We start from the raw sequence: 22,225 nt of genomic DNA, 5'->3' as shown, positions 1-22,225 counted from the left end.
AGTAAAGGAAACTCTGCCATAGAGGGATTACTTACTTCGCCCATTTCAAACAGCGATTGTGTGATTGACATACGATTTCAAACCAGGGCAGTGTGATTTCAAACCTGTGCTGTTTCTTACTCAAGAAATCCAGTGGGCAATAGTTGTGTTATCTAAGATATAAAATGTCAGATGGAGGCAGACTTTGAGGAACAAGTCTGTATATGTGTGAAGATGAGGAATAAAGTGGGAAAAGAGAAGGTGAGTTTATTTCTGGACATTCAGGAGAAGACGTCCACACCAAAATGGGAATGTGGGTGTGGATTTCCAAAGGGAGAGTGAAATTGGAGAATGAGGTTATCTAGTCATCAGTCAGTGATGTTTAGAGCCATGGAAGGGCCCAAGATTACCCAAGGAGAAAGTGTGACCTTGTGTGAGTGTTCATAGGCCTTGTATGAGGACTTGTGTGCAGGTTTAATTACATAACATGTAAAGAGCACTTAGCGCAGTGCCTGGAGCACTTTAAGTGATCAGTAAGTGTTATCTATTATAATCATTATTGTGTAGCATAAATAGAGAATGAGAATGTAGTAAAATTTTTGACATTTTATTAAACACATAAAGCATGATTTTCTTAAATCGAATTGTGATGGTATCAGGTGTCTTGTGAAAGATCAAGTGTTCTATAGGAGATAAGTAACTCTACTCCTGAAACAGCAAAAGGGTTTCGATTCTCATCATTAGTTTTATTTTTCATATAGTGTTTTGTATTGTTGTTCACAGCTGTTACTATCACTTTAAAAAACATTCTCAGCAAGAGAAATATGTTTTTTCAGGTGACTAAATTTGTTTGGAAAAGTTAGCTGATTTAAGTAACTTTTGACATCTGTAATAAAGAACCTAAGCTATAATTGTCTGGCAGAGGAATGACTGTTGTTAGTTTTTGTTTCTTTAAACAGATTCTGGTATGAATTTTTTTTTTTAGCAGTTTAATCAGTGCCACCTACAAAGCTTATTTAATATTTAATGAGGAGGCACAGTCCTTAGCAATAACGCTCTGAAATGTCACTGGTGCACTGAAATGCTGTTCATCGTTCACACAGAGGAAAAGGGGAAGGCCAGGTTACCAAAGAAACTACCAAAGAGCTAAAGCATGGGATCCATAGTTAGGGGATGTGGAAGGCGTGTTTTTAGGACTCAATGAAGCAAATAGGATGGCTAAGCCATCTGTGACCTTGAAGCAACAGCAGGAAACAAACCATTAGGTCTGCGGCAAAAAATTTGTCATCAGCCATCATTTGTTGAGCTCCTACTCGTCCAAGGTCTGGGTTTTGCAGTTGAGGGAAAGGAATAGGATGGAGTATGGAGAATGCACTTAAGTATAAAATATGGTCCCAGACTTCCAAGTACTTACAAGACTTTGAGGAAGGAAAGATTCATAAATGAGGTGATAAAGGGCAGTAAAAACGATTCCTACTCCCTAATGAGTAGTAAAGACTGTGAGTGCTATGGGCCTTGAATGTTAGAAATTAGAGAGATCAACCAATATCTCCACCTCCAAGGATCAGTTCAGGAAGGATGCTCAGGAAGAGAAAGTACATTTAAAAAATAGAAAGATTGCAAGAAGGTAGGAGCTAATAAGAAGGAAGTGTTCTAACTAGAGAAATTGGGCAGTCTCTTAATGTCGTGTGTTGGTTCTGTGAATAGGACCAACATGGTACATCAATTTATTTAGCCATTTATTCTCTCATTCAGAATTACTGAATTCCTGTTTGCAAGTCATTATCTTGACTTTTGTGATAATCATTTCCTTATTCTTTTTCTCTACAATAATCTTCCTATTTAAAGACCTTGTGAGCTTTTCATTCATTCATTCATTCATTCCAGAAATACTAATCACCTATTACTTTGTTGTAGGTTCTAAAGATGCAGCAGTAAATGAAATAGACATAATACTTGCCTTCATGAACTTTGTAGCCTAGTGATAGAACTTACATTTTATGATTAATTTTATTAAAATACCTCTCAGAACCTAGAAGATGACTTATCAGGTAGTAGCATCATATCTATAGATTATTAATAAAGTTTTTCTCCTATGTCTCATTCGTTTATTCATTTATCATATATTTATCGTGTACTTACAGGAACTGTGTTAAACCTTAGAATTCAGTGGAGAGCAAAAACTGACAAGAGTCCCAGGCCTTATAAACATGTTGGTAAAGGAATCTGGTTTTCTTTCTTGAAGACAATTTAAAGAGTAGAAATGATTTCACCAACTGTTTCAGCTTATTTTAGCAGCATCAGATGAATCTGTCACATGTGTTAAGCTAAATCATTATCTTCTGTGGCCTAAATGTTTATGTCCTCCCAAAATTCATAGGTTGAACACGTTAATAGGAGGCAGGGCCTTTGGGAAATTCTTAGGTCATGAGGGTAGAGGCCCCATAAATGGAGTTAATGCTCTTATAAAAAACACCCCAAAGAGCACCCTAGCCCCTTCCGCTGTGTGAGGATACAGCAAGAAGTCTGCAGTTTGCAACCTGGAAGAAGGCCTTCACCAGTACCTGACCAGGCTAGCACCCTGATCTTGGACTTAACAGCCTCCAGAATGTGAGAAATAAATTACTATTGTTTGTAAGCCATATAGTTTATGGTAATGTTGTTATAGTAGTCCAAATGATCTAAGACATTATCTTACCATGTGGAAGACACTGGCTTTTTTTTTAAGAGGTAATTTTATTTATTTACTTTTTAAAAAATTGAGAGTATGGTTTTACATTGTTTTAGTTGTACACATATTTATTATACATATACACATATTTATTCTTTTTCAGAGTCTTTTCCATTATAGGTTGTTATAAGATAGTGAATACAGTTTTCCTGTGCTATACAGTAGGTCCTTATTGTTTATATATTTTTTATATAGTAGTGTGTTTCTGTCAATCCCAAGTTCCTAATTTATCCCTACTCCCCCCTTTCTCCTTTGGTAACCATAAGTTTGTTTTCTATGTCTGTGAGTCTATTTCTGTTTTGTAAATAAGTTCACTTGTATCATTTTTTAAGATTCAACAAAAAAGTAATATATTTGTCTTTCTCTGTCTGACTTACTTCACTTAGTATGAATAATCTCTAGGTCCATCCAAGTTGCTGCAAGTGACATTATTCTTTTTTATGGCTGAGTAATATTCCTTTATACACACACATACACACACACACATCACACTTTCTTTATCCATTCGTCTGTTATCTGTTGGTGGACATTTAGGTTGCTTCCATGTCTTGGCTATTGTAGATAGTGTGGCTGTGAACAGCGGGGTGCATGTATCTTTTCCAGTTAGAGCTTTTGTCTTTTCCATATATATGCCCAGGAGTGGGATTGCTGGATCATATGGTAACTCTATTTTTAGTTTTTTAAGGAACCTCCATACTGTTATCCATAGTGGCAAGACACTGGCTTTTTCTTATTCTTCCTTGTCCTTAATCATTGATGAACTTGCTCAGAGCAACGGGATTGAACCAACTGCGTAACTCAGTCAATTCCTAAGACTGAATATTTATAATGAAGGGAATTGGTCTAGGTAAGTGAAAGATAACCGTAAGATTGCTGAAGAGAAGTAGTATTTTTTTAATGTGGGAAGGAAGAGTAGCTTAGCATAGATCTCTTGAACTTTTGTTTTTCTTGTCAAATCTGAAGGGAGTTAAGAAGTTGGGCATATGTTGATTCATTGTTAATTATAGAGTATAGTGATAACAGGTTTGAGTATTAGTCACTGTTCTCCAAGTCTTTGACAATAGCTCTTAATGCAGGAAGAAAAGGCTTTTCTTTCTTATTTTAAAATAGAATTAAGAACATTTCCAGTACCATTCCTTTGCATATGGCAGTGCCTTGGATTTGTGCCTTGAAATATTTAGCTTTGGCTGGGTATAATTCCAAAATAGACTTTTGTTTATTCTCCTTTGTATTTGAAAGTGATACTGCTGATGAATTAAACTTATTTTTATGGATGATCATAACATGACATGGTTTCTTTACTCTAAGATGCATGTAGATTGATTCTGTTGTTAAAATAAGGACCAATAGTGATAATAATAATTCAAAGCTTATTATTGTCTCTTGTAGGTTGCTTCCTACCTAATAGAAGTATAATTAAAATGACAACTTCATGACCTTTAGTATCATTTCATCTTACAAATTCCTGCTCCCAGTTATTTCAGACTTTCAACTAAATGGGAACTCTTGATTTTCTGGCCATGGCCCTTGAACTATGAATCAGCTTATCAAATGCTGATCAGAGTCAAGGGTCCCATAAGAGATGTATACTGACTATTAAGAGAAAAGGCTTGCACCTGGCAAGTCACTGACTCTAGGAAATTGTCAGTAAGATACAATTCAGAGGCCAGATCTAATTTAAATGCTAGACCTGGCCTTGTTACTAAAATTTGTGTGCCTAACACACAGTGAGGCCAAACAAACCAAAATGTTAGAGTTTGAAGCAGAGAAAGGTTTATTACAGGGCCTTGCAAGGAGATGGGTGGCTCGTACCCAGAAAACCCTGAACTCTCCAAAGGGTTTCAGCAAAACACTTTTAAAGGCAAGCTGAAGCAGGGGCGTGGTTAGTTGTTGCACACTAACAGTTACTTGTTCTTGGTGTAGGAATCCTTTGTTCTTACAGCTGTCCACTTAGGTCAGGTCACAGTGTTTCTGTAACCCTCCAACAAAGCAAATGTTATTCTCTGTTTTGCAACTTTTTAATCTCTATATGAATGGGCTATTAAAGCTCAGAGCCCCATAAGATCCTGTATATTTCAGGGTATAGGCAACATTATTTTACAAAAGGTGCAGAACAGTATGACTAAGCACAGGCAACAGGGCACAAAGGTTAAAGTAAAAGAAATAGATCTAATATGGAGTCAGATTTGTTCTTTCCTATTCCAACCTTAAAGTCAGCTTTAAAAGAAGGTAAAAATGAGGTTGTCATCCCCAAGAACTTTTGAAATAAGGAAATAAGTTTTCCCTTTGGGAGTTAGTGACAAAGGCAGTGTATAATTGTTCATAGCATAGTTGGAATTAGCTTAGAAAAGGAATGCAGCCTACTGGACTTTTTAGGAACTCACATGAATTTATCTAAAGAAAAGTGTGTAAGCTAGAAGAGTGATTTGTAAATGATAGAAACAGGAAAAAGGGGAATCACAGAGTCAGATGTTAGTACTGCCCTCCCAGATACTTTATACAGGAAAGGGAGTTTTATTAGGCCGGCCCTACCCTTTCCATCTTGGGGGCACATCCTTCCTGGTAAAGTAGCATGTATATGCGATGCGTGGGCAGGGTTCCAGGATCTAGGCAGGAAAGAACTGATTTTTCAGGAATTAGCTATGAAGTAAAGTGAAGTTTAAGATTTGAGCCAGAAAGAGGTAAAAGCCAGGTACTGCAGTATAAATCACCTATTCAAAATAATCACAGCCAGTGGTGATTTCATAAAGGCCAATTTAGAGAAGAAGAGGCATTTATACAGCAGAGAGACCTCTGATTTTAATACATTATGGAGATGCATGCATCAGACCATCTGACTGTCCTTTGACGATTCACATGGCACATCCATTTCCCCTTGTTAGAGTTCACTCCAAGTGTGCAGCCTTCTTATGTTTTGACTCTTTAGGGACAGTGTTGGTCAGGCCAGTGCCAACATCAGGCTCTCTTATTATTTTTCATTGTAGAGTGATAACTTGGCATATTGTTTTGTTTATTATATTTTCTTTTGAAACTCAAGGGAGGGTTGAGATATTTATATTCCCTGGTTCATGGCACACTATAGTCATCAGTACATTTAAGGCTCCTCTCTTATGCCATATTTTCCCCTTTATTCTCTTGCTGTTTGCTCCTAGTTTGTCTCCAGCTTCCTGTTGCTAGAAATAGTAGTGTGATGAACATCCTATAAATTTCCTCAGGGACCTGTGTAAGAGTTTTTCTGGGGTATCACTGGGAGTGGGGTTGCTACATTGTGGAGTAGCCTATTTAACTTCACCAGATTACTCCCCCAAATTGCTGACAGTGCTGTACTTTCATGATTTTTTACAAACTTGGTGGGTATAAAAGTGGCATCTTATTGTCATTTTCCTTTGCTTTTTTTTTTTAAACTAGCTGTATTGATAACCAATTGTTTTATGTATTTCTTTTTAGGATTTCCCTTTTTAATTATTATTCATATCGTTTGTCTATTTTTCATTTGGGTTTTTTCTTTTTCTTGTTTTTAGCAATTCCTCATAATTTTTATATCTTTCTTTTTTGTTGAAGTATAGCTGACTTATATTAGTTTCCGGTGAACAACATAGTTTATACTCCATTTAAAGTTATTATAAAATATTGGCTATATTCTCCATGCTGTATAATATATCCTCGTAGCTTATTTATTTAGTACATAGTGGTTTGTACCCCTTAATTCCCTACCCTTACCTTGTCCCTCCCCACTTCCCCCCTACCTACTAGTTACCACTCTTTATATCTGTGAGTCTGTTTCTGTTTTGATATATTCATTTGTTTGTTTATTTTTTAGATTCCACATATAAATGATATACAGTATTTGTCTTTCTCTGTCTGACTTATTTCATGAAGCATACTACCCTCCATGTCCATCCATGTTGTTGGAAATGGCAGATTTTCATTTTTATGGGCAAGTGATATTCCATTGTATATATACCACATCTTCTTTATCCATTCATTTGTTGATGGACACTTCTGTTGCTTCCATATCTTGGCTATTGTAAATAATGCTGCTGTGAACATTGAGGTGCATATATCTTTTTGAATTAGTGTTTTTGTTCTTTTTGGATATATTCCCAGGAGTGGAATTCCTGGGTCATATGGTAGTTATACTTTTAGTTTTTTGAGAAACTTCCATACTGTTTTCCATAGTGGCTGCACCAATTTACATTCTCATCAGTGGTGTACTAGGGTTCCCTTTTCTCCATACCTTCTCTCTAGCGTCTATCATTTGTAGACTTTTTGATGATAGCCATGCTGACTGGTTGAGATGGTTACTATGCAAAATATATAAACAGCTTATACAACTCAATAGCAAAAAAAAAAAACAATTAAAAAATGGGCAGAAGGGACTTCCCTGGTGGCGCAGTGGTTGAGAGTCTACCTAATGGTGCAGAGGACATGGATTTGATCCCTGGCCCAGGAAGATCCCACGTGTTGCAGAGCAACTAAGCCCATGTGCCACAACTACTGAGCCTGCGCTCTAGAGCCATGCCACAACTACTGAAGCCTGTGCACCTAGACCCTGTGCTCCGCAACAAGAGAAGCCACCACACCACTGAGAAGCTGGCGCATCGCAATGAAAGATAGCCCCTGCTCACCACAGCTAGCGAAAGCCCACGCACAGCAACAAAAAACCGACACAGCCAAAAAAATAAAAAAAAATAAAAAAGGATAGAAGACCTAAACAAACATTTTTCCAAAGAAAAAATATAGGCACATGAAAAGATATTCAAGATCGCTAATTATTAGAGAAATGCAAATCAAAACCATGAGATACCACCTCACACCTGTCAGAATGGCTGTCAGCTGGGGAGGATACTTTTTAAGGGATACATACATAAGTAGTTGAAACATGCAAGAACAAAAGGATACAAATCAAGACCATGGATACCAGTAGAAGGTTTTGAAAAGGATTATTATTAGGGAAGTACCCATAGTAAGATTCAAGGGCCAAGGCCAGGGTGCCATGATCATAGTTTGGAAGCACATTTAGATGACTTGGTGATGTTTGGTAGCCAAGTCCAGAGAAGAATGTCTGTTGGAGGGAGGGCAAGCAATATATTATGGTAATAACTATACTTACGAGAATTTACTAGGGTCCAGGCACAGTTAATCCCTGTAATAACCCTAGATAGATGCTCCTTTTTTTGTTGTTATTGTTAAAAGGATGAGGTAACCAGTCTCGCAAAGATTAGTAAATTTGCCCAAGGCACTGCAGTTCAGAGTTGAGATAGAAAACTAAGCATTCTGGGGACTTCCCTGGTGGCGCAGTGGTTAAGAATCCGCCTGCCAATGCAGGGGACGGGCTCGATCTCTGGGCCGGGAAGGCCCCACACGCTGTGGAGCAACTAAGTCCGTGCATACACAGCTACTGAGCCTGTGCTCTAGAGCCCAAGAGCCACAACTGCTGAGCCCGCATGCCACAGCTATTGAAGCCTGTGCACCTAGAGCCCCTGCTCCGCAACAAGAGAAGCTACCACAGGAAGCCCGCGCATTGCAATGAAGAGTAACCCCCACTCACCACAACAAGAGAAAGCCCATGCACAGCAAAAAAGACCCAACACAGCCAAAATGAATAAATAAAATAAACAAATAAATAAATTTAAAGTAAAAAACAAACAAACACAAAAACTAAGCTTTCTGACTCTAGAGCCAGTAGCCTTATCCACTATACTGTATTGCCTCAACATTAAAGAATTATGAAACCCCCAGAGCAAGGGTCAGTAGTAGGAAGGCAGGAGATGGTCTGGATAAATTTCCCAGATTGAGTGTTTTTAACGGTGATAAACATAAATCGTAAGAGCAGGGTGGTGGGGTGAAGTAATTTGTGTTTTTGTTTAAAGTTCCCAGTTTGTTTCAGTAGGTAAGAGAGAGTTAGTAGGTAAGACTAGAGCAGACAGGGGTAGGATTTGGCACAGTAGAATCCCTTTATGCCTTCGGAATCATGGCCTTGTGTGAAAGTACTGTTCATGAAACATCTCTAGATAACTGGGATTCAAATGTGCACCTTCTGCCTTTCCCATTCTTTGCTGAAACTGGGTGACTCATATTCTGAAGGGGCTTGCTTGGCATGGTAGCTGCTATCATTTCTGCCCTGTATATACTGTCACCAGAGTGTGGAAGCTGTGAATGGACAGGTGCTATGTTATAGTCAAGAGACAAAGCTTTCTCCAGGGCATTTTTCTGCTGTGGAATGTGTTTCATTTTTCATTCACTCTGGGAATGAGACATATAAATGATCTAGCTTTTGTGTTGATTCTGGCAGGGGATCATTGCACTTGTGCAGGTTTGGTTGCTTTCATTTGTTAATATTTAAAGTAATAAATAGCAGTGAAGGCTGAGTTGAGACTCTGCTTAACTTTGTGACCCAGAGAAACACACTTGGTGTAGGGGGTGGGGGAGGGGCTTTTATGGTAGGGTTATTTAATTTCATTTTTTTAATTAAAGAAATATGTATACATGGATTTTTAATAATATATTAAAAATAATTAGGCCTTTAATAAAAAAATAGTAGTTCTTGGCCCTGTCTCTTCCCATTCCTGATTTCTGCTCCAGACTTATTTTATTCAGTTCTTTTAGTTATTTCTTCTAATATTTTATATTTCTGAATAATGTTCTTTTAATATATATCTTGATTTTTTTTTTTTTTTTTTTTTTTTTTTGGCTGCATGGTTGTGGCATACAGGATCTTTCCTTGCGGTGGACCGGCTCTTTGTTGGGGCATGTGAACTTCTCTCTAGTTGTGCAATGCACGTTTTCTCTCTCTAGTTGTGGTGTGTGGGCTCCAGGGCACGTAGGCTCTGTAGTTGGGACACACGGGTTCCAGAGCACGTGGGCTCTGTAGTTTGCGAAATGCAGGCTCTTTAGTTGAGATGTGTGAGCTCAGTAGTGGTGACACGCAGGCTTAGTTGCCCCACGGCATGTAGGATCTTAGTTCTCCAGCCAGGGATTGGAGGGGATGCTCCAACCAGTGTCCCCTGCATTGGAAGATGGATTCTTTACCACTGGACCACCAGGAAAGTCCCGATTTTTTTTTTCTATTTTAGATGTCATTTAATAATCTCTTATTATAGAAGATAAGAAATAAGCTCTGAATGTTCTTCTCCATACACATATAACATATACTCTTTCCCTCCTCCAGTACTTCCAAAATAATTATATCACTTTTTTTTTTTTTTTGGTTAAGTCAATATGCAGTTGCTACTATGCCCGTGTAACCACTTTCACATCTGAGCCATATAGTGAATTAAAGTTACATTTCCTTTCTTGTGTAACTTTTTTTATATTAATAATTGTTTCTCTTTTTATTTGTTTTGTTTCCTCTGTTTTCCTCCTCCTAGCCTTCTGGCAGAAATGAAAATCTCCTTTGAGTATGTTCAAATACTTTAGGTATTTTATATGTTTAAATTTTTTTTCCCAGTGACATCCTGTATGGAGTCCTCCAACCTCTTCTGTTAATCTGGCTTGAGAATTTTCTTTGTCCCTCTCCTATGTTCCTTTGTCTCCTGGGTTAAATAGTCTTTGTTTATTTCCTCATTTGATGAATTGCTTTCTCCATAACTTCCTGAGGAAAGTGTGTAGGAGAAATTTTTGGCATTTTGCATACTTGAAGTGTTTTTAGACTACCCTTACCTTGATTGATAGTTTGGCTTGATATAAAATTCTTGGTTACAAATAAAGTACAGAAGTTTTAAAATATTGCTTTATTATTTTCTAGCTTCCTGTGTTGTTATTGAGAAGTCCAATGTCATTCTAGTTCCTGAGTCTTTTTTTTTTTTATTTTTTTATTTTTGGCACACGGGCTTAGTTGCTCCGTGGCATGTGGGATCTTCCTGGAGCTGGGATCGAACCCGTGACCTCTGCATTGTCAGGCGGATTGTTAACCACTGCGTCACCTAGGAAGCCCATTCCTGAGTCTTTTATTGACAGGTTGTTTTCCATGAAAGATTTTATTTTTGTCTCCAGTGGTCTGCAATTTTATATCAGTGTGTCTTAGTTGTATTTTTTTTTTTCCCATTGATTGTGCTGGCTATTCAATGAATTCTGTCATCCTAGAAACTCATTTCTTTCAGTTCTTGGATATTTATTGTATTACTTCTTTGTCAGTTTCTTCCTGTTTTCACAGTTTTTTCTTACTAGAACTCTTTTATTAGAATTGGACATCCTGGCATAATTCACTAGTATTCTTATATTTTCCCACCCATCTATCCATTGTATTATGTTTTTTGTTTTACTGTCTGACAGAATTCCTCAAAGTTCTATTCTATCATTATTACGAAATTTTGTTTTAAATTGCAGCTACCCTCTTTTTACCTTCCGAAAGCTCTTTTGGGCTCTAGATTTTTTCTCCTGTTTGTTACATCCCGTTCTTTTTTCAGGGATGTACTGTAATCTCTATGCTCTCAAGAATCTTAATTATTGTTTCCTTGGAATATTCATTTATTCCTGGAATTGTTTCTGTTTCCTCCAGTTTCCATTTTTCTGATTGTTTTAGGTCTCATTCCTTCATGTTGGAAGCTTTCTTCATTATATGGTGTTCTTTTCCATTCATATTGAAGAATGACATTAAAATTTTGACAGAAAGCTCTGTGAATGGGGATAGTATTTACTAGCTGGTGGATATTACTGTACAATGATCAGAAGAGAGCCTGGCTTCTCATGGGAGAAGGAGAGCAACTGTCAGTATTTCTGGGTGTTTTCCCCTGGTTGAATTTTCCCAGTGAGGAATCCTTCATTCTCCTGCTTAGGAAGGTATAAGCCTGGATATCAACACTTTGGGAGCTCAGTGTGGGAAAGGCACCAAGGGCATCATTTATTACAAAGTCTTTGACTTCATTTCCCTGTTTTAACATCATCAGCTCTGTTTGGTGGCCTGCAGTAGTTTAGACTCTGTTTTAACCTCTGCAGAGAGTAAAACTATCATGTGGAAAAAACCTGGCAGAATAGAGTAGGGGTGATGATCTGAAGGTCTTAAAGCCTTTTAAAAATAGTTAATTAATTAATTGGCTGCTTTGGGTCTTCATTGCTGTGCACGGGTTTTCTCCAGTTGCTGTGAGCAGGGGCTACTCTTCATTGTGGTGCTCCTCATTGTGGTGGCTTCTCTTGTTGCGGAGCACAGGCTCTAGGCACGTGGGCTTCAGTAGTTGCGGCACATGGGCTCAATAGTTGTGGCTCACAGGCTCTAGAGCACAGGCTCAATAGTTGTGGTGCACGGGCTTAGTTGCTCTGCGGCATGTGGGATCTTCCTGGAATGGGGATCGAACCCATGTCCCCTGCATTGGCAGGTGGCTTCTTAACCACTGCGCCACCTAGGAAGTTCCTTAAAGCCTTTTAAAAGACTTTTAACCAGTTCTCCTGTTTCCATTTCCTAAGTCCATGTGCCAGACCTACCACACTGGGACATATATACATCTTCAGAGGTTCCTGGTACCTCCAGTGCCTGAGCCTTTCTGCAACATAATGGGCTTGATTCTTACAGATTTCCTTCCTCTCCCCACCCCTCTGATCTCAGAGAGACAACAGTGAGCAGTCCTGAAGAGAGATCTTTGTTCCCTGCCCAGGAATTGAATCTGGGTAGCCTGGCTGAAAACCAGGAATCTTAGCCACTAGACCACCAGGGGCTAAAGGCTAAAAGCAAAGTGGCCCTGGCTCTTACCCCATTTGAAAAACAAATTTCTCAAGTAGGCAAAAATTAAAAACAGGTACAAAGTTTATTATCAGAGACACAGCATAGCATGTGGGAGAGCACACAGAGAAGCAGTTTGTTTATTTAAGGCAAAAAGCAAGGCAGTAAATACACACCCAGAGGAAAAGTGTATGGGCGTCCTAATGAGAAGGAGCGCAGTAAAGAGGTGATTTAAATCATTTATATAGGACAGTTCTTCTGGGTCTTTGTTTACCTTTGGCCAGTTATCTTGTTTCCTTTTTCACACCTGACCTGTCCTAGGATGCTCCCCAAATGTGTGCACAACTTTTGCTAAGATGGATTCCACCTCAGAGGCCTGTGGGGGTATGTCCACACTTACTATGGAGTGGCGCCCCCTCTCTTTTTGACCCCCAAGGAGCCTTCCTGCACATGTGCAGACAGGGAAGTTTTCCTTGACCTCAGGAGTGGTCATCTTATCTCTTTACTTCAGCAGACCCTTGCCACTAACTTTGTCCTTGGAGTGTCCAGGGAAAACAAAGCTTCAATTTTACTCCACCTGACAAACACCAGCTGTCTAGCCCAGGGACACATCTATCTACTACCTCACCTCTGCCCACCTGTCTTCCTCACCCTGTCCCCGGGGCTTAGTTTTCAGTCTCTTATTTTTGGCTAAGTTATGTACTCTGCAGCTTTCAACTTTAACATTTAGAGGAGAGGGTAATTGGAGCTGGTTTCTTATTGGTCTCTGTATCTAAAAAGAGGTACCTAGGGGAGACAAATTAAATGCTGCCTTTAAGTAGAGCTTTGTTCAGTCTTGTGTAGAAGGGCTGTGAGCCTGAGAATGGCTCAGCTGTCCACAGCCCACTGTTAGGTAAGTTCGCCCTGTAAAGAATTGTGAAAGGGTGCCCTTGACATCAGCAACTGGAGCCTCCAATTTTCATATCACTGATATTTTCCTTACCTTTCAGTTAGCTTTGTTCCCTTCTCAGCAAAATTCTTATCTGCTCTAGGGAAAGAATGTGATTCAACTTACTTAAACTAAGATTTTTAAGTCTTAGCTCTCCTGTAAATATTTGTGTTGTAAAAGAGCGTTGAAGCTGTAAGAGGTATTATTTTGGTTATCAGCAAGTCTGTGAGGGAGGATGTGTTTGGGAGACTGGAGACTGGAATGAGGAAGACATCCAGGCCTCTGAGAGGTGGAGGAGTAAACATGTATGTCAAGCAAAGAGAGTATATAGACACACCTCCATATTAGTGAGGAGTTGAAAAGAATTTCCACGTGACTTATTTGCATTATTAGTTCTTGCAAAAATATGTTTGAAGATCGGTGTGAAATAGCTTGAATTTACATCTCTTGTTTCACAAAAATTTCTCTTTTTAAATCAGTTTCAAACCTTGGACAACTAAGTCGTTGAGCAACCTAAAATGAAAGTTTAAATTCTTGGGCTTAAAGACATTTTTTGGCAGAAAAGTCATTACAATTGCAAGTACTGAAGTTTAGATATTTTTATATTATACTGGGATGAGTCCTAGAGCTTCAGTATATAATATAAACATTTTGAATAGGGTTAGAGTTTACTTCACAGTAAGAGAGTTGATTATTAATAGCAATTAAAGAAAGAAATACTGGAGAAGTTTGAATAAACCCAGGTTCTTAATGGTTAATCTTTTAGCAAGAAATAAAAGGAGTAAATAAAGCCACCTACCTATATATAAATAAAAGAATGTTCAAAAGTAAGAGGTAAAATGCAGAGAGATCTGGGAATCTTCCCTTAACAACTTAAACTTTAGATGCAGTGTTTAATTTCCATTAAATTGATTTTGACCTAAAGTTTTTAGCACTTATGGCAGCACATTTGTTCTCTTTGATGAGAGCAGTACTTTTGCTGTAATTTTCTTTTAATTAGATTTTTATAATCTTATATTAGCATATATTAAACTATGCATATATAGTTTTAAAATAAAGCTAGCATGCTTTATGATGGATATTATACAACTTTGCTCATTTACTGACTCAGAGGCATCATTGTGAAGCTGTGTGTCTCACATTGGGACTTGAACCCGAGTACTGGGACTCTAAGCTGGCCAAAACTCAGACTGGACCTCAAACATGGCCAAAATCCTGACTGGGACTTGAACCCACAGTCATTTAATTTAGAATCACTCACCTGATTATCTGGACTTACTGAGGCTCAGGTTCTTAATGTCTCATCACAGAAAGAATTCAGTGAGAGACAAAGTGATAGGTAAGAAGTAGATTTATTTAGCGAGAACACACTCCACAGACAGAGTGTGGGCCATCTCAGAAGGTGAGAAAGGAACCAGGGTATGGGGTTGTCAGTTTTTATAGGGGTGGGTAATTTTATAGGCTAATGAGTGGGAGGAGTATCCAGCTATTTCAGGAAGGGGTGGGGATTTCCAGGAGTTGGGCCACCTCCCACTTTTTGATCCTTAAGGTCTGCCTGAGAACTGTCATGGCACCTGTGGGTGTGTCATTTAGCTTGCAGGTGTGTTACAGTGAGCGTATACTGAGGCTTAAGGTCTAATGGAAGTGAACTTGACCGCCATCTTGGACCCATTTGATTCTAATCAGTTTATGCCATGTTCTCGGGCTGTGTCATTCTTTCAAAGGTTGTGCCCTGCCCCCGTCCCTCCTGTTTCATTTGCAGCGCAATCTTTCTTTCAACACTGAGTTACAAGCAGTTTAGTAAAAATAATTTTTAAATCAGGAGTATTTCTGCAGAGCTCCAGGAATTCTTCACAATGGCAAGGCAAATTCTGCCCAGTATGTGCTTGCAAAGTAGTTTAATTATTCTAAATGTACAGTTTCTACTAACTCCTTAGTATACTTTCCAAATATTCTGTAACCATTCTTGACAAATATGAGTTTTTGGAGAGGCTAAATGTGTTGCTAAGATTTCTTTTTCTTTTTTAAAATTGTTTTTTCTGCTTCTGTTTTAGCAGTGACAGTAACTAGGGATGATTGTACAGGAAAGTTAAATTTTATTGCCAACCTAATTACAGGCATACCTCATTTAATTGTGCTTTGCTTTGTTGTGCTTCACAGATACTGTGTTTTTTACAAATTGAAGGTTTGCGGCAGCCTTGTGTAGAGCAAGTCTGTCAGTGCCATTTTCCCACAACATTTGCTCACTTCATGTCTCTGTGTCACATTTTGGTAATTCTCTCAATATTTCAAACTTTTCCATTATTATATTTGTTATGATCTGTGATTGGTAATCTTTGTTACTGCCATTACTCACTGAAGGCTCAGATGATGGTTAGCATTTTTTAGCAGTATTTTTAATTGAGGTATATACGTTGCTTCTTTATACATAATGCTATAGCATATTTAGTAGACTACAGTATAGTGTAAACATAACTTGTACATGCACTGGGAAACCAAAAAAATTGTGTGACACTCTTTATTGCTGTATGCACTTTATTGTGGTGATCTGCAACCACACCCGCAATATACCTGAGGTATCCCTCATATACTGCCATTTTGATCTACTAAGGAGCAAGTTTCTCAGTAGAAAAGGATGTTTCAGCCTGAGTGGGGTATTTAGCTGTCCTGTGGCATCAAGTACTCCTAGGTAAATTGTGTGCTCTGGAGCCAGTCTCTGATATTGTTCGCATTGAATGGCGTGGGTTCTCTTCTGCTAACAAACCCACGAGTACCATGTGGTGTCAGAGCAATGCTGGTGCAGACTCTAGGGCTAGGACCTCTGGTCAAAGAGGCCATTAGTTTGGCCTAGAAAAAGAAATTAGCACCACAATGATTATAATAATAGTGCTGCTTTCTGATTGTGTGATCCATTTCATTCTTAGTGCAGGGTTAGTATTCCCAATATAATTAGGAACAGTAACTGATTTTCTATTGGAAAAAAATATTGTACAGTTGTTCTGGTTCTACATAACAAACTACCCCAAAACTTAGTGGCTTAAAACAACTGTTTATTATATTTCATTCTTCTCTGGATAGGGTGAGCTCAGATGGGCAGTTTCACATAGGGTTTCTCATTCTATTGCAGTCAGATGGCAGAAGCTGTAGTCGGCTAGGCGTGGCTTGGCTAGGCGTGGCATGTAATGTGGCTCACTCACAAGCTGGGACTGCTTAATGGAGCATCTCCTTGTGGCCGCTCCACTTAGCTTGGGCTTTTCACAGCATGGCAGCTGGATTCTGAGAGGGAACCTTCTAAGAGCGTGTATTTTAAGAGACAGAAAGCAGAAACTGCTAGACTAGTTAAGGGCTGTGCCTAGAACTAGCCCAGATCACTGCTGTCGTGTTTGATTGGTCAGAGCAGTCTCAGGGCCTCCCCAGATTTAAGGCTGTAAAGAAATAGGTTCCAGGGAATTCCCTGGTTGTCCAGTGGTTAGGACTCTGTGATTTCACTGTCGTGGCCTGCGTTCAGTTTCAGGTTGGAGAGCTAAGATTCTCCCTGGCCGCAAGGAGAGGCCAAAAAAAAAAAAAAGAGAGAGAGAGAAAGAGAAACAGAAAGACAGACAGACAGGCAGACAGAAAGAAAGAAAAAAATAGGTTCCAGTTCATGCCAGGGGAGTGTCAGATTCACATTTTTGCAGAAGAGCACTTGGAATGGGAGATATTGTTGTCATCTTTGGAAAATACAATGTTAGAAATTCTTGATTAAAAAAATAACCGTATAGTGCCTTAAAAGAGTATATTAGTATATTCTTGCATTGATATTGTTTGTATGTGTGTGTGCATGTTTGTTACACAGATACTGTATGTATGCATATGAGTATATATTATGTGTGTACGTGTATATTTGCATACACCCGTGTACACATACATATATGTGATAGTTCAGTATCAATATACTTTATTATACATGGCTTTAAAAGAAAACACAAAACTGCACTTTTAATTAGTGTTCACAAATCTCAAAACCATCTAACAGTTGAACAATTTTTCCCGATGATTTGTTTTACCACTCTCCATGAAACTTTTTAAATATCTTTTCCTTTATTCTCAAACCTCTAATACCCCATCCCACTCTACTCCTCAGCCGATGACCTTGCTTTTTATTTCCTTGGGAGTAAAGCAGCCAGAAGAGAAATTTATTCTGTCACCAAATCTCCGAGCTACCTGTGTCATTACTCATTTCTGTGCCTTTCCTCTCTGTGACAATAGAGTATCCTGCTTAAGTGAAACCTCCCCTTTTAACCTGGGACCCATCTCTTCTTGACTACTCAAGGATTTAGCACCTGTATCATCAGATTTTCCCTTCTATTAGATTATTCCCTTCAGGGTACAGACAGCCTAAAATTGTGCTTCATTTAAAAAAAAAAAACCCTCTCTTGTTAGAACAACCCGGTTTTGCTATCCCATTTCTCTGCTTTCAATTACTGAAAGTTCTACAAAAGAGTTATCTGTGCTCTGTCTCCATTCCCTCCTTTCCCATTGCTCTTGAACTCACTGCAACCATTCCATCAATGGCCAGTGATGGTCACTACAGTGTCAAATCCAGTGGCCAGTTCTCAGTCTATATTTTATTTAACTTCTCAGTGCATTTAACAAAGTCCTCCTTAAACCCTGTTTTCAGTACTCTCTTGCTTTTCTTCTCACCTCACTGCTTACTTCTTTATTTCTTTTGCTAGATTCTCCTCACTTTCCTGACCTCTAAATGTTGAAACTTGGTGTCAAACTATCATGTCCAAATTGAACCTTGTTTCCCTCTTCCAGACATGCTTCTCAGGCTAGGAAAAAAGAATGATCCTTGACTCCATTCATATCTCACATCTAATCTATCAGCAGATCTTGACAGCTCTAACTACAGAACATGTCAAAATTCCAAACTCTGAAAGGTTTACCTTTATCATTCTAACCTTTGTCCAGTTAGCCATCATTCTATGGATTGTTGCAATAAATAGTTTCCTAACTGGAACCCCCACAGTCCTTTTTGATTTTTCATGATTTATTCTCAAGAAAGCACTCAGAGTAATGTTTTCAAGACATGTCATATCATGTCAGTCTTCTGCTCCAGATCTCCAGTGGCTTCCCATCTTACTGGGAATAGAAGCTAAAGCCCTTAACATAATTTACAAAGGCCCTGTCCAGTCTGGTCCGTGTTGCCTCTCTGACTGCATCATCACCACTTTCCCCCTTGTTTACTTTGCTCGAGGTGCACTGACCTCTTTATTCTCTGTCAACACGCCAAGTTCACTTCCACATTGAGGCATTTGCTCTTGCTGTTTCCCATGCCTGTAAAAATTCCCCAGTTTTCCTAAATGCTGTCACCTTATTTCATTCAGGTTTCTACTTTAAAGTTCAGCTCCCAAGGAAGCCTTTCCCTGACCATTCTACCTGAAGCAGTAACTTCTCCTACTCCCCAGCCAACTCACCCATGGCCACCCACTGTCCCTATTCTGCTTTAATTTTTCTCCTTAGAATTTTTACCACCATTTTGTATTTACGTATGTCTGTCTCTGCTCTCTAGAATGAAAGCACCATGAGAGTAGGGACTTTTGATCACAACAAAGCGATAGCACTCAGCAGGTGCTCCGTAAGCGTTTGTTAATTGAGTGATTGAATAAATGCTTGCATATATATGTAGTGGATTGTTGTGTATGGCTTGATGGGAAAATAATAATCCTAACTTTCTATTTTAAACTTAGACAGGTGGCCCTAATTTATCATAAAGGAATGCATGTGCTGGAAGCAAACACCACATTGCCTTTATCGCTTATCTTCAAGATCTCAGTTTTGCAGATGCAATTTACTTTAGGCTTTGTTGCTTTTGAGCTGGCAAGAATTTGAGTTCTGCACATCTGCCAGCATTGTGTGCCATCAAGGTGCTTAGCTTTTCTTCATATGTTCATTGAGTAAAGAAAGAACAGCTTGATGTAGTTAGAGTGTGTGATTACTAAGATCTTCTAGTTAAAAATAATTTCTCTTTAAGATGGACCTTTAAAAATCTAATGCTCCATTAGATGATTTCTAAGTAGTATGATCCAAACATTTTAATCATAAGCTCAGGGCCACTTAAAAACATTAGCTGATTTTACTGATTTGTAATTTACTTTATAATTATAACTTTATTTACAGTCAGTTGAATCCAACTTATTTTGGCAAGTGTCTTTTTAGGGGAAATCCCAGATAGAGACTTTACTAGCACTATGGTAAAGATTGATCTGTCTTTAAAAGCGTTCTTTATAGATTAGTTGCATTATAAGAATTTTAATTATCATGTGAAATTGTGCTTCTCTATAATAGAAACAAAAACTGCAAGATTCCAAAATTAAGATTTCACTTGTGAGCAAATAGAACTTTCGTTTTTAAACCTATATTCTTAAGTAAATCTTTTTGTTAAGCATCTACTGTCATGGTATTTACATTTTTTACTTGTAAGGTTAAAACCACTGTGATGTCCATAGTTAAGTTCATTAAGATGTTTCCACTTAACTCTTATAAAGGTGACGCTTTTTATTGAACTGAAAAGAGTAGAACGCTGTGACACTAGGGACACATACTGTTTTCAAAAGCTAATTAAAGCTAGATGAGTCCTGGAAACCTGGAATGAATCTCACTCCAGAGACTGTAGCTTTATGTTGAAACAGTTCTTTAAAATAGGACAAGTGATTCTCTCTCCCTCCCCCAATTTAAGTATCCTTCCTGGAGAAACCAGAGATGTTGCTGGATGGTTGAAATCTTGTTGTAACGTACATGGCAGCTTGTGTCAGAGAAAACTGCTCTAGGCTCCTGTGTTTCTTTTTGTTCTGATTAAGCTTAGTAACTTACTGGAAAATTGATAGTCCAGGATAGAGCAGAGATAAACATATGATACTATGCATGAGCGAGATCAATTATGTTGTTAGATGTCACTTTATAGAGATTTTTAGACAGTAGGAACTAAACACTTTGATTTAAGATCCTTAAATAAACCTCTCTTTATATTGCCTTTTTTAGAGGTTCAGAGAAATGAGCACTTTACATAGTTTAACTATTTCTCTTTTTGTTTTTCATTCCCTTTCCATATCCCTTTTTTATTTCACCCAACACCAAAAATGCCCTTTCAGAAACATAAAGTAGATCTTTTCTACAAACTACGCCATGTGATGAATGAACTTATTGACCTTCGAAGGCAGCTCCTGTCTGGTCACCTGACTCAGGATCAGGTGCGGGAGGTTAAGCGGCACATCACCGTGCGCCTGGACTGGGGCAATGAGTAAGTATGAATATCATTTGGGCATCTCTCAGTTTCATTTATGATAACTCAGTCCTCATGGAGTTTGTACCTGATCAAAGCTTATCTTTAGGGATTAAAAGACATGGTTTTATTCTCCACTAAGCTTTGATCATTTTTACAATGAGTAGTTTATAGCAAAAGACGCTCACTGATTCTACTCACTGAAACTCTCTCAGCCTCTGTTTTCACTTCCAGAAAATTAAATTATTGGACTACATTAGCCTCTGGGGTTTCTTCCATCTCAAATTCCTTGATTCTAGACCTCAGTAATCAGAATATTCTTTTGTTTCATCTTTTAGTACCTTTTAATTTCATGTGAATTTGGCTTCCTTTACATTTCATAGCCGTATAATGAATCCGAATAAGCATATACTACAAATGGGAACTGTCTACATCTGTACTTAAGAATATTCTTAACTAATTTGTCCTGCAAAAATAGTCCTGTATTTATGCAGTTGGTATGATTATTTGCTATTGCCATACAAGTAAAATTATAGGACTTTGGCATGGATAGCTAGAATAGATAGTACTCAGATTTTATTTCTTCCTAGATTTAATAATCGATATAATTCCCAGATGCTTTTGTCTCATTCTCTTAAAATCAGGTCCATGGAATTTTGAAGTGACTAGGTTGCTTCCTATTTAAGATATACATATACCTAAAGTATATTTTAGAACAAGTCTTTAGCTCCTCTTCCCCTCAAGACATCATTGAAATGATAAAAAATAAAAAGTGGGAGGAGCCCAGCAATAAATGGGCTATATGAACCCATTTCTAGAAGCTGAAAAGTAGATGGAGGATTAGTGACAGAAGAAGCCCGTAATATATGGAGGAAACTTTAGCTAATGAAGGAGCTGGTCTGCCTGGCAGCTGCTAGAATCATGGAAGAAAGGGAGCATGCCCTGGAGCATAAAAAAAAGGGGGTGCCTAAAAGTATGTAAAGTAATAATTCACCACTGTGAGTAGAAAGCCTGGCAGCCAGGTGTTTCCCCTTCAGATAAACAAATACAAAGACCAACTGCCTAGGGGGAAACTGGGCAACAAAAGTTTCAATTGGGACTTTATTGCAAAGCCCTCCATGTTGAGGCATTTAAGGGTTTCAGAGTGTAATGAACAGATCTTTTCCACTTATCAGAAAGAGAAGCTTCCTAGCAATCCACCCCCATACAAAAAACTCCTCACATTTCTAAGTGCCTTTTAAATTTAAATGGACAATCAAGTATTACAGGTATTTGAGGAAATCCTTTCACAGGGAAGAGAGGGTGACCAGGATAAACAAAATATCTGGCCCCAGGGAGAGCTAGAAATTAGTAAAGAACTTTAAAAATCTCTCAGTATCCTCAAAGAGATTCAAGAAGATTCATTATGTATTATAAAATGCTATGAAAAGAGAGTGGAGAATAGGATTTCAAAAAAGAATTCAGGAAGAGAACAGGAAGATAATTTTATGTCATCTCTAGGAAAATAAAATAAAAGGATGGGAAATGGTTGAGGAAAGAACAACAATATAGAGATTCAATCTAGGGGATCCAACATCAGACTTCATATTTCCTGGAAAAAACCAAAGGCAATAAAGAGGAAATTCTAAAGAAATAATAGAAGAGAATTTCCCAGAGCCAAAGAGCAGA

General features: G+C 38.3%; 1 protein-coding gene across 1 annotated transcript in view; it reads left to right on the top strand.

The window, feature by feature from the left end:
* The window catches only part of DOCK3 (dedicator of cytokinesis 3), a 432,492-nt gene that overhangs the window by 200,395 nt on the left and 209,872 nt on the right, over positions 1-22,225 (top strand). The window contains exon 6 of the mRNA XM_057706148.1: positions 20,427-20,575. Within this exon, the coding sequence (XP_057562131.1) occupies positions 20,427-20,575 (149 nt within the window). The remainder of the gene's footprint in view (positions 1-20,426; positions 20,576-22,225) is intronic.

The sequence above is a fragment of the Hippopotamus amphibius genome, chromosome 13, assembly GCF_030028045.1.
Source record: "Hippopotamus amphibius kiboko isolate mHipAmp2 chromosome 13, mHipAmp2.hap2, whole genome shotgun sequence".
NCBI lineage: Eukaryota > Metazoa > Chordata > Mammalia > Artiodactyla > Hippopotamidae > Hippopotamus > Hippopotamus amphibius.
This window is presented reverse-complemented; position numbering and strand designations above follow the sequence as displayed.